The 13,384-nt window shown below is 50.3% G+C and overlaps 1 protein-coding gene across 4 annotated transcripts in view; it reads right to left on the bottom strand.

Moving 5' to 3' along the window:
• Nucleotides 1-13,384, bottom strand: part of PHF2 (PHD finger protein 2) — a 98,015-nt gene that overhangs the window by 21,378 nt on the left and 63,253 nt on the right. For all 4 annotated transcript variants that reach the window (XM_069575622.1, XM_069575620.1, XM_069575621.1 and 1 more), the window contains 5 exons: nucleotides 11,281-11,395; nucleotides 5,265-5,425; nucleotides 2,486-2,627; nucleotides 1,498-1,684; nucleotides 255-417 (listed from right to left, as the gene is read on the bottom strand). In XM_069575622.1, coding sequence (XP_069431723.1) covers nucleotides 255-417; nucleotides 1,498-1,684; nucleotides 2,486-2,627; nucleotides 5,265-5,373 — 601 coding nt within the window. In that variant the 5' untranslated portion in view covers nucleotides 5,374-5,425; nucleotides 11,281-11,395. The remainder of the gene's footprint in view (nucleotides 1-254; nucleotides 418-1,497; nucleotides 1,685-2,485; nucleotides 2,628-5,264; nucleotides 5,426-11,280; nucleotides 11,396-13,384) is intronic.

A 13,384-nucleotide genomic window follows, 5' to 3' on the forward strand; every position in this document is an offset into this window, starting at 1 on the left:
ATGTCCAGATCAGCAAACACCACCTCTGACAGTGTGACTGGGATCTCTGGGCTGGGCTCTCAGGGCCCCACGCAATCCCACAGGCCTGGCCTCCAGGAGCAGAGCCAGGCTGGAGGCTGCAGGCCCTCATGGCCCCGATGTAGCCCCAGAAGTGACCACAGAGCAGGACTGACCCCAGGGCAAGGCAGCGCACAGCCAGGGCGTGACCTCCCAAACGTCAGAGGTGGGGCACATAACACGGGCAGGGCACTCACCTGAGGGAATGAAGAGGGTCTGGCCCTGTTTGAGGGTGCACTTGTAGCATTTGTCCACCTGATCGGCAAAAAACATCTCGCTGTGGTTTGAGGCTGACTGCCAGCGCTCATACAGGGAGATGTTGGCTGAAGCTGGCTTGATGAGATAGAAGATCTTCTCCCCCTGCCAACAAAAGGCCATCGGCAGAAACTGTCATATGCTGCGATGCTGGGGGTGGGTAATGCCCACCATGTCCCTGGATGGGTCCCAGCTTCAACACCATCCTCCCAGGCCCACCATTCCTCCCCTGAAACACTGGGGCCACGTGTGCTTTGCAATCCAGAAGTGTGCATGTCAGGAAGATCCTGGGCATAGGTGCCTCCAGCATGTTCAGGGCAACCCCTGCCACTCCACACTCCCTATCTTTGCAGCACTATGGATGCTGTACGTGCCAAGGGGAACAAAGTTGTGACCTGCAGTCTGATGAGTTATAAGAAAGCTCTTCTCTTGAGAGTAGCCTGGGTCCCACTGGAGATGAAAGGATGGTACCTCCTGCCAGCTACAGCCCAGCTCTACGCTTGGTCTAGGGAGATAGACAGGTCCTCACTCCTGGGGCAGACAGGCTGAGGGCAGGAGATGCACAAAGGGTGGCAGGAGTGGGTGGCAGGACTTGCTCAGGCCTTCAAAGGGCTGAGACCAGAAGCTGAGCCGCCTATCCTAGCCCAGGCTCCAGCAGGTCTGGGAGACCCTGGTCGGGGTGGTGAGCCCCGTGCTTAGGGTCTCCTTTTGTGTGTGTTTTCACACCTCCCTTTTCTACTAGCTTCCCTATCTATTCCCAGCCAGAAGTCCCCTAGCTCTCTCTGCTGCTCAGATGCCACCACAGCCTTGCTCCCTGGCCCCCGGCCAACCCCTCATTCTCCAAGCAGGGGATACTCCCTCTTTCAGGAAGGCTCCCCAGCACTGTTCTCCCTTCCCCAGACACAAGCACTTGGTCACCACTACAGTGGGCCTCCTCCGATTGCTTCATGAGCCTCAGTCTTTAGAAAAAGCACCACACGTGTGCTGCTCTGGTCCTGAGTTGCTCCCCAAGGGCCCAACATCTGTGTCCTTCCTGTGAAGAAACATATTGTCCCTCCTCCCAACTGATGCTGACCACTCTTGGGGCCTGTGGGGACTACAGACGGTCCTGCCTGCTCTGGTCAAGAGCAGGTCTTGCCCTCAAGCTCAGACAGGGCCCCGTGGGGAACAGAGGCCCACGCTCACCTTGAGCACATGGTACCAGGCAGAGGCGCCCCCGGAGTCGATGTGAAAGTCGGTGTAGCTGTCCTTCACACAGATCAGGCAGTACTTGGCCACCTTGGGCTTGGCCAGCAGGGCGTCATCGGGCCAGTAGTTTTCTACCCAGGACAATTTCTTCACAATGTCAGGAGGCTCCACGAAGCTGGACATTCTGGGGTCAGGGACAAGAAGGGTGGTCAACAGTGACAGGAACCGTCAGCACATGTGTTACGCACCCTGGGGAGGGAGGGCAAGGTGCTCTGCGATAGGAGTCCCACACCTATTTCTCCACCTCAGGCTACATGGCATTGCTCCCATTCTACCGGGTAGCAAACCGAGGTTCACGGAGTGGGCAGAAGGAGCCCAGCTGCTAGGTGTAGCTACGGCAGGCTTCTAACACTGGGCTCTCCACCCGAAGAGAAGGCCCGAGAACTAGCTACCCCAGAAACAACTTCCTTCTTGGAGAACTGGAAAGAGACTTTTCAGGTGGGCTCATGATAGTGTCACTGGGCACAATGGGGCCTTGAGAATAAAAGTCATTGCTCATGAACAGCCCAGGCAAAGGAAAAGCCACCGCTCTCCGGAACGGACAACAGGGTGCAGCAACTTCTCGCCATGCTGGGCCATGTCAGACCAGATAACTCATCTCCAGGGAAGATGAGAAAAGGCAAAGACAGCCTGTGATTCTAGTAAATGTCACTGTCCTGGACAGAACGCACAATACTGCATCGAAAACGTCCAGCTCAGCAGCACCTGTGCGGTGACACTTCAGCCAAGCCGAGAACAGGGCTTCAGTGTTCCTGCTGCCTTGGGCACATCTCTGCCTTCAGGGTCATGCCTGCTCAGACAAGACAGTCACAAATCATAAACTAGGCCACTCTGACCTCAACAGCCTCAGTCACAGGCCCTCCTCTTTAAATCTTCAGCATGTTCCAAACCAGTGTTTCTATCCCTCTGCCCTGGCCCCACTCACCTGGTGTCAGAGAACTCAAGGTTGGTAAGGTTAAGGACCCGCTTGCGGTTGGTGCTGTAGTAATAGTCCACAAACTCCTTCAGCTTCATCTTACAGTCCTTCTGCTTGGTGACGTCTGTCACATCCACACTTCGCTCTGGGCCTGGGGAGGCAGCAGGGGAGGGTGAGTGCACCCAGGATGGTGATGCGGCCTCCCATGAGGTCAGGGGCCAGGATGTGCAGAGAGAATGGTCATTCACCCTCTGAAGACAACTGAGGGAAGGGCGGAAAGCTGAGGCTCTAAGCTCTAAGATCTGACCCTCCTCCCACCTGCCCTGCCTACTCCTTCCCTTGGGTGACCATGAAGATCCCCTGGTGCAGTGGGGTGGCACAATCAGGAGCCTCAGCTAAGGTGGCCAGATAAGCAAATAAAAATACAGGACACCACATGAACTTAAACTTCAGCTAGACAATGGAGGTGTTTTTAGTGTAGATATGTCCAAAATAATGCATGGGACATATTTACACTTAAAATTTTTTTTTAATCAAAAAAATTGCATTTCTAGGACACCAACTCCACATTCTGAAGGTTGACAAATAAAAAGAAAAACATTTATCCTACATTTTCTATAGCTGATGGGGAAAGTTCAAGGTAAAAATTTTTTAATGACAGACATAGCATTCTGGATAACCAAGTAATGAGGAAAAGTTATTTACAGAAGACTCACAATAGAAGAACAGAAAAGGACAGAAGTAGGCAATTCCTCCTTTGCAAAAGTCCTCACCACTGCTCAGACAATGAGCTATAAGGCTGAAGAGCTTTCTGTGGACAGTTGAGGCTGCACTGCCTTGACCACTGAAAAGAAGTGGGTGGCGGCACCCCTACCCTAAGGAGTCCTGCCGACAACATGATCTCAAATCTAAGCAACCTCTAACCACCTGTTACAGGAACTACTTCGGGCAGAAGAACACGTTAAATGACACCACAGGGATGCTGTTAACCAAATCCCCAATATAAGGTTTTCCCAAGTCACAAATATGAAAGACTCTCCAGGAGTAACAACCTCATTTCTCCAACAAACCGAGGGAATGGGGAAAGAATGGGGGCTGATACAGAAGAGACTAAAGGGATATAAGACCCAAAATGCAGTGTGAGGGTCTTGTGTGGATTCAGATTCAAACATCCAAATACAAAAAAAAAAGGTGTTTTTGAGGCATTTGGGGAGAATGTAGGTGAGCCTTAGGTGATTTTGAGGAATTATTATTAGTGTAATAAAGGGAAATGATGGAACTGTGATTAGATATGTTTGAAAACTGTTAGTGCTGTGTACTGGAATCTTCATGGGTGAAATCATGTTATGTATCAGGAATTTGCTTTCAAATAATTGGGGGAGGACAGAGTTGGGGAGATGAATAAACACCTCAAAGCTGGTGGGTTCTCTGACCAGAACTGGATACATAGGGGTTCACTGCTTACTTCTCTTATTCTGTGTGTGTATGAAAAGTTGCATTAAAAAACAAAACCCAAAAGTGAAAGAAAGACCTTTAGACCTCTGGACCATCTCCTCCCTTATTCAGTAAGCCTCTTCCCACTCCTACAGGCACAGCTGATCGGGCAGCAGGGGAGGCAGCATCCGAGGCAGGGCTGGCCCTGCCCTTTGCAGCTGGCTGAGCCTGGGGCCTGGGGACAGAGTTGTGAGCAGGACAACACTAGCTCCTATGTAAAAATAGCTTACAAAAATGCCTGACATCTGGTAGGCACTCACTAAATATTACCTGTTATTATAGGTACTTCGACATGGCAGAAACTGCCCTGGATGGCTGTCCCTGCCAGAATGAAAATGTGAGTCCTTTCTTCCTCTCCTCCACAAGCTGGTCATCCTTGGGCCCTCCCCTGGTGGGCTCCAGAGAAGGGGTGTTCCCCATCCCAGCCCCATTCTCCAGAATGCCACTGACTTCCTGAGTGGCTTGTACAGATGCTCTCCCTGAATTCTCATACCCATCTGCCCCCTACCCCCAACTCACAGCATTAGGGATGCAGAGGGTCAAGAGCTCATAGACTGAACCACTTGTCTGAGGGCCTCAAGTACCTGTACCCTCCCGTCTGGTATGTGGCCAGAGCAGGCCAGGGCATTTGCCTTTCCAGGGTCTTTCCTCTCCCCTTTCCGCACTGGTCACCCAGGCATCCCTGTGACCACCCCAAGCCCTGGCAACCATGAGAGCCTCAGAGCCAGGGCAGTGTGGCCACCAGCAAGGTCACTGCAAGTACGTGCTGGCCTCTCTGTGCCAGATGATGCTGGCATGTACAAGCACCTGCTCCACCCAGAGGTATCCTGATCAAGTGTGTCCACAGCACTGAAAGCTGTGGGGAACACAAGATAGGGCACCGAAAGTACCAGCAAGAACCCAAAGGGGTCCAGAAGGACTGGAAGCCCTGGGCCATGGGAAGGCATGTCTGGGGCAAACAAGGGAGGTCAGCTGGGGAGGACATGGCACAACACTCAGGGGCAGAGGACCACACAGTCAAGGCCTTCCCAGGCACGCCTATCATTAGCGCCCAACAATAACGAAACCTAAAGCTGGCAGAAGCCAGGGGACGCCGTGCAGCCTCCATTCTGGGCACAGTAACTGAGAAGGGAGGAGGCCTGGGTCACACATCATTTGCTGAGGCATGGGGCCTCGTTCTAAGAAGAGCACCGTAATGAGCAGGGAAGGGGCCCAGAGTCATACCAGCTCACAGTGTATACAGGGACTCCTGGCTCAGGGAAGCCGTAACTCACTTGCAGGAGAGGACACTTACCCACATAGTTCTCGACGTCACTGACGTAGAAGGTAGGGGCTGGGACCGCCAGGCCCAGCCCATCTTTCTTGGGGACAAGGATGGGCTCAGTGAAGCCATGCTCTTCCATGTAGCCCAGCGTGAGTTGGCTGCCAGACACGCGGGCTACCACATCTTCTGCACTGCAGGGAAGTACAAGTTGGAGGTCACGTCAAGCCCAGATCCCAGCCTCCATGACAGGCCTGGACAGGGCCTCAGGGCTGGAGACATGGAGCCTGAGCTCTAGCCATACCACCCCCGCCCCCACGCCCCAGAAGGAGGACCTGCTGCAGCGCCTCACTCAGTGGTCACAGGGCAGCTACAGCGTAGACATGGCAGAATCCCACACACACACTCATCACAAGACCCTCGAGGTCCAGGAGTCCAGGGCCATGGCGAGTGGAGAACAGGCACACACCACACCTGTCCTTCTTACTACGACAGAGTGAGGCTCAAGAGGTGTGAGCAAGATCCCTCCTCGACCTCCCTGCTCTCCACTCACCCCTCATTCAACAGTACTCTTCTTGAGTGCTCAGAGGTCAGACCGCTGCACAGGGGTTAGATCCTAAGGGCACAGCTAATGGAGATAAACTGGTTTTCACAGAGAACCTACCCCCTGGACAAGCTAAGCACAGGACCCAGGGCTGGCTGGGTTGCTGTGGTCAGCAGCTCTCCTGTCTCCTGTGTGCTGGATGCCACCCTGGGCGCCAGGGACCTGCCCAGCTGCAAAGACCCCTGTGTGCTGATGCTGGAGAGGGGTTTCCATCAGATGAGCATGCAATGCCATTAACCCACAGCTGAGAGCAGTGCTACAGAGGAGAGAGCAGGAAGCAGGATCAGACTGGGCCTGCTAAAGCCTGGGGGAATGGGAGTGAGAGGCACAGGGCTCCGAGTAGAAAGTATGTACTAGCAAACGCCTTGGGGAGAGGAAAATGCGACAAGTGTGAGGAATGAGAACCTGGGTGGTTGGGGCAAGGGGGCCGAGGGAAGCACCCAAGTCACTGGTGGGCCAGGCCACCTCATGCCAAGAGCACCGGGGAGCTACTGGACAGCTTGAGCAGGGCAGTGACAGTCAGAGGCTCATCTGGCAGCTCTGCAGACGTACAGTGGCAGCAGCAGGACCAGGGTGGGGCAGGTGGCCACGGAGGAGGAGGCTCAGCATGCCGTGCCTGGACCAGAAGGTGACAGTGAACGGGAGGTGGCGGACTCAAGAATCAGATGATGTGCGGGCGAAGGTGAGCAGCCGAGGGACTGGTCACTGTGATCAAGGGACTGGGGCAGGAGTGGGGTTGGAGCAGACCTAGAACTGAGGAGGGACACACTTGTTGGGACTGGCCAGCGGATGCAGGTGCACATCCAGACAGGTCAGGAGCTCAGAAGCACTAGTGGCTGGAGAAAGAAGCTGAGGAACCGCTGGCCAAGGGACAATCTATGAGGCCAGAGAAACAGACAGTGGGGAGCGAGCGGAGTTCCCAGAAGCCCTCAGGAAGAGCCGTGAGCAGGGGAGACCAGGCACAAAGGACAGGCAGCACAGCACGGTGTCACAGCCTCCACGGAGGACATGACTCCAGGAGCGGGGCCCACACCACTGCCATGTGTTAACAAGGGCCAGTTAAGTGAGGACTGAAGAGTGATTCTAGGGTTTGGGCAGAGTGTTAGGGATAAACCAGAAGGAGTAAGCAGAGGGTGAGAAAGAAGGAGGAGTGTGCTGGGCAACTGCTGTGAGAAGCTCTGGGAGCACTGGGACAGCAGTCATCCGTGGAGGCCACAAGGCAGCGGGAGGTAGAAGGCTGCCCTTGACAAGCTGGAATCCCAGGCTCTTTTCCAGTCACTAGTGAGAGTTCTGGATTCACACAATACCCAAAGGATTGGGTCTGGAACTACAAACCCATGAGGGCCCAGCAAGAGGCAAATATGAAACCATCGTGTGGGGACACCTCAGAGCCCCGCAGACTGGCTGGCATGGGAATCTTGCCCTCTGAAGATTGTGCATCACACAAGGAGGTAAACCCCCAGGAGGAAGGGCCAGCAGCCTCATCTGCCCAGAGAAGTACAGCCCAAGAACTGAGGATAATAGGATAATCATAAAGGGGATTTTAAGACAAATACATTAAACCCATTCAAAGGGATAAAGAGAAGATAAAGCAAAGAACAGAGAAGGAGGGGAAAGAACAGGCAACAATGAAAAGGAATAGGAATTATAGAAAAGAAAAATATGATGATTGAAATTTTTACAACTCAGCAGATACATTAAATGGTAGCTGGCTAAACAACATTGAATTTGATTTAAAAAAAAAAGATTTCAAAAAGTAATAATGTACAATTTAATTAACAGAAAACAGAACATGTTTCAGAACTTAGATAAAATATGACACCTCTAATTAAAAGTGCTTACTGAGTCCTGAGAAGGATAAATAAAAGCAAATGCACATTAGAAGCATCACAGTATACTTATGATATATTGGGGAAAAAAATCTCAAAAGTTTCCAGACAGAAAAACAGATTATTCACCAAAAATGAAAATGAAACAAAACAAAAACTCCAGCAACTAGGCTGATATCAGTAACAAGAAATGTCGAAAGAAACACAATATTATAATATCTCCAGAGTTAAAGGAAAATAACTTATAACCAGAATTTTAGATCCATTTTAGAAAATTAGAATCATGTAAAAATAAAGATGAAATAAAAATATTTTCAGACACAGAAAATATTTTTATAGAGCTTTCTTGAAAGAACTACTAAAGGATATAACTCAACAAGGAGGAAACCAAATATTGAAGGAAGGAATGGGATTCAAGAAATAATGGAAAACTGATCTCCAGATTCCACACAATCCCTATCTTAATCCACCTGACTACTCTGCAGAAATCGACATGAGGAACTTGAAATACTGAAGGAAATACAAGGCACACAGATGACCAAAACATTTTTTATGAAGAACAAGTTGGAGGGTACTTTCCAATTTCAAGATTCATCACAAAGCTACAGTAATCAAGACTGTGTGGTATTGGCATAATACGAGACATATGGATCAGTGGAACAGAATTGAGTGTCCAGAAAAAACCTAAACATCTATGGTTAACTGCTTTTCATCAAGGGTGCCATGATAATTCAATGGCAAATGAATAATCATTTTAATAACTAGGAGAACTGGATATGCACATGCAAAAGCATGAAGTTGGACCCTTACCTCATACCATATATAAAAATTAACTCAAAATGAGTTAAATTCCTAAATATAAGAGCTAAAACTACAAAACTTTTCGAAGAAAACATAGGCATAAATCTTTATGACCTTAAATTTGGCAATAGTTTCTTTTTGTTTTTGTCTAAAAACACAAGCAGCAACAGAAAAAATAACTTGGACTTAGTGAAAATTTAAAACTTCTGTCCTTCAAAAGACACCAAAAAAGTGAAAAGACAACCCACAAAATTGGAGAAAGGATTTGTACATCATATATCCGATAAGGAGTTTGTATCTAAAATACACAAAGAACTCTTACAACTCAAAAAGACAAAAACAACTTTCAATGGGCAAATGATAAATAGCCAACAAGAACATGAAAAGGTTCATGTTCTCAACATCACTAGTCATCAGGGGAATTCAAATTAAACCACAGTGAGAGACCACTTCACACCTGCAAGGACAGATAGATAGAATCACTATGAAAGTGAAAGTCACTCAGTTGTGTCCAACTCTTTGCAACCCCATGGACAATACAGTCCATGGAATCCTCCAGGCCAGAATACTGGAATGGGGAGCCTTTCCCTTCTCCAGGGGATCTTCCCAATCCGGAGATTGAACCCAGGTCCCCCACAGTGCAGGCAGATTCTTTACCAGCTGAGCCGCAAAGGAAGCAACTCAAAAAGTCAGATGATAGCAAATTCTAGTGAGGACACAGAGAACTAAAACCCTCAGACACTGCTGGTGGGAATGCAAAGTGGTGTGGGAATTTGCTGTAGGGCTGAGGGAACTCAAACCAGGGCTTATACCCCTAGAGGGGTGGGATAGGGAGGAAGGTAGGAGGGAGGTTCAAGAGGGAGGGAACACATGCATATCTATGGCTAATTCATGTTGATGTTTGGCAGGAACCAACACAGTTCTGAAAAATAATTATCCTTCAGTTTAAAAAATTAATTAATTAAAAAAAGAAAACAGTCTGGCAATTCTTCAAACAAATATATTGTTACCCCTAAAGAAAATGAAAATATATGTTCAAACAAAGTATTTTACAAGAACATTTATGGTAGAATTCTTCACAGTAGTCAAAAATCAGAAATGACTCAAATTTCTATCAGCTGATGAATGAATAAACAAAATGCAGTCTATCCAAAAGGAATATTACTCAGCCATAAAAAAGCAATGAAGCACTGACACTTGCTACACCCTGAATGAACCTTGAGAATTATGCTAAGTAAAATAAGCCAGTCACAAGGGCAACATATTATATAATTTCTTTTAGATGAAGTGTTCATAATAGGCAAATCTACGCTTACTCCTTGGAAGAAAAGTTATGACCAACCTAGATAGCATATTTAAAAGCAGAGACATTACTTTGCCGACTAAGGTCTGTCTAGTCAAGGCTATGGTTTTTCCTATGGTCATGTATGGATGTGAGAGTTGGACTGTGAAGAAGGCTGAGCGAAGAAGAATTGATGCTTTTGAATTGTGGTGTTGGAGAAGACTCTTAAGAGTCCCTCGGACTGCAAGGAGATCCAACCAGTCCATTCTGAAGGAGATCAGCCCTGCGATTTCTTTGGAAGGAATGATGCTAAAGCTGAAACTCCAGTACTTTGGCCACCTCATGTGAAGAGTTGACTCATTGGAAAAGACTCTGATGCTGGGAGGGATTGGGGGCAGGAGGAGAAGGGGACGACAGAGGATGAGATGACTGGATGGCATCACTGACTCAATGGACATGAGTCTGAGTGAACTCCGGGAGTTGGTGATGGACAGGGAGGCCTGGTGTGCTGCAATTCATGGGGTCGCAGAGAGTTGGACATGACTGAGCGACTGAACTGAACTGAACAGTTATAGAAAGCATGATTGGTGGCAGGACTTCTGGGAGGAATGTGGATCATAAATTTATTTTTGAGTTGATGGAAACCCTCCAAAATTAACTGGTGGTGGTGCACAGAGCTGTGAATACACTGAATTGTACCCTTTAAATGGATGGATTGTATGGTATATGAATTACATCTCAATAAAGATGAGAAAAAAGAAAATAAGAAAGAAGCCAGAGAGGAAAAATACCTTATCCATAGAGGAGCAAGGAAAGGAGTTGCACTGAATTTCTCACCAGACACCATGCACTCAAGTAGAGAATGGAATGGGTCATTTAAAATGTTAAAAGAAAAAATCCGCCAACTTAGGAATCTGTGTCCATCAAATTATCCTTCAAAAAAAGAAGTAAAGACTTTGTCAGACAAACAGAAACTGTCTTCCAGCTGTGAAGGGCCAAGGATGGTTCAGAGCTGCTGTCTGTACAACCACACGTCCACACAGTCAGGGTGCCCCCCCTCACCAGGAGTGATTTCTCGTGACCCTGATCTTGCCCTCTGCCCTCACAAGGACAAGGGTGTACAGGGGGAGGAGTACTCTAAGAAGGACCAGGGACTCCCCACCAGGCCATGTGCACAGAGGAAAGCCCACGGCTATGACACCAGGACCAGCCACATCCAAAGGTTGGTCTCAGGCTGGATATCAGCCCCTACTCCTCGTCCATAAAGTAGGGACAGTGGCTCTCTCTCTGGAATGTGCCATGGGAAGGGCCATACCAGGTCGGGGAGATAAGATTCTTCCCTCCAGGGCTGTGAAGAGGGTCACAATCACCTATTCAGGGAGGTGCTGAGAAGGGAGAGATCAGCTCCCCTGCTGGGAGCACCTGGAGTTTCTGGGACTTTGCTGCTTCTCCTGGAGGGAAGCCCATGGCCCTGGAGCCCCAGTGCAGGGTGCATATCCAGACCTCAGGCTAGAGAGGAAAAGGCCTGCTCACCTGGGAAAGGTCCGGCTCCGCAGCTCCTTGATGAAGAGCTGGCTGCCATTCTGCACAGGTTTCACTTCCGGCGTCTGCCCGGGGCCATGTTTATGCCAGGTTCGCTTCTTCTTCACTGTGGGGGAAACAGGAGGCAGACCATCACCTGCAACCCCTCCCCTCCCCGTGCCTGCAGAGACCCAGCCAGGAGTGCAGCCACCATGAATGCTGCAAGACTCAGACCTCTCAGAGGCCAAGAAGTTGGGGTTCCCTGGCCCCCACCCACCCAGGCTCCCCAGCCTCTCAGGACCCCGAGTTGACACAAGGTCAGGAACTCCCCCCTCTCACATCCTGAGTCACAGCCCCCATCTCACCTCCTACCGCATACTTCCCAACCTGCTGGCTCAGATGATGGCACTCAGAGCTGGGGCTTCCTAGAGCCCCACCTCACTCAGCACTTAGTCCACTGAGAACTCTTCAGAGGCGCCCCCTGAGAAGCTCCCACGCAGGCTCATTTTTCAGGACCCCTCTCACCTGTCTTACCCTCAGACTTGCCCTCAAATAGCACAGACCACTGTCCTTCCCCACTGGGATCTTTGCTGCCACGACAGTCCACAACTCACAGGCAGAGCAGCCCAGCCCGATCGTCTATGCCCACTGCCCTCCCCACTCCCTGCCCACCACTGCCTGCCCATCCTCAGGGTATCGTATTGTCACACCTGCTCCCAGGGCACTGGACACACGCATCTTGGACTTCTACATGTGAGAATGCACACCTGTCCCTCCTGGGCTGAGACACACGCTCATGCACGTACACATGTGCACATCCACATGCAAGCACACGTGCCCTTACTGGACCAAGACAGGCACGTGCACACTAGGACACACACAAATATAAGGACAAATGTGCACGCACACTAACATTCGCTCCTACTGGATTTCGAGCTCCCAGAGGGAAGGAAGCTATTTCCTTGATACCTTCGGCCCCACTCAGGGCAGTGAGTGAAGATGGGCCAGGCATGGAGACCCATCCTGGGGGGCTGCCTCGCAGGGTTTTAAACATGATCCTCAGGCAGAGATGTGACTGGAGGTGAGGGAGAGCTGGTGGGGCCCTTAGAGTGTCTGTCCTTCACAGACAGGGATTGGGTGGGGGCTACAGTCCTTCTGCATTTCAGTGATTGTGGGGATGAAGGGAGCTGACGACTGCTCCTGGGTGGGACCTGCCTAAAGCAGGAAGAGGAAGGCACTGGGTGCAGGGTGCCTGAGCTGACCTCTGATCCAAACTGCCACTTCTTCCCTGTCTCATCAAGTCATAGTTCCTTGAGAGTGTTTCCTAAAATAGGTGATATATACATCAAGCCTGGTCTCCCAGACCTAAGTGCAAGTGCATATTATGGAAATCAGGCCAGGTCCTACACAGGAGGGGCTGGAGCTAGAACTTCTGGTGGCAGCACTAGACCCAGTGAAAGTGAAAGTCGCTCAGTCATGACTGACTCTTTGCAACCCCATGGACTATAGCCCATGGAATTCTCCAGGCAAGAATACTCGACTGGGTAGCTTTTCCATTCTCCAGGGGATCTTCCCAACCCAGGGATCAAACCCAGGTCTCCTGCATTGCAGGCAGATTCATTACCAGCTGAGTCACAAGGGAAGCCCCACCAGACCCAGAGAGGAGTCCAAATCTTTCTTGCCCACCTATCCTGTAGCTGTATGACTCTAGGCAAGTTACTGGGTGTCTCTGTGTCTCATCTTTAATGCTGGTCCTGGCTTCCTGGGCTCCTCGTGAGTATGGAGGGCCCGGTGCCAGGAGACACATGGGGTGACTGAGTCTTGGAGGGGGCATACAGCCCAGAGTCAGCAGACACGCAGGGCAGCAGTGGGCAGCAGAAGAGAGAAGCAGCATCTCCTCTGCCCGCCAGGAGCCAGGCCTGGGGCCCCTGCTGACCAGGGGCCAGTGGCAGTCTTGGGCCATCTGGGCTTCCCGGGCCCTTATTAAGGACTGGGCAGCTTCAAGAACCTCATATAGAGGCTGGAATATGCCAGATACTGTGGCTGGAGCAGGTATGCTGGGACAACAGCCAAAGATGAAGCTGTGAGGCAGGTCTGAGCTCAAAGAGCTACTCTT

Source organism: Ovis canadensis, chromosome 2 (assembly GCF_042477335.2).
Source record: "Ovis canadensis isolate MfBH-ARS-UI-01 breed Bighorn chromosome 2, ARS-UI_OviCan_v2, whole genome shotgun sequence".
Taxonomy (NCBI): domain Eukaryota; kingdom Metazoa; phylum Chordata; class Mammalia; order Artiodactyla; family Bovidae; genus Ovis; species Ovis canadensis.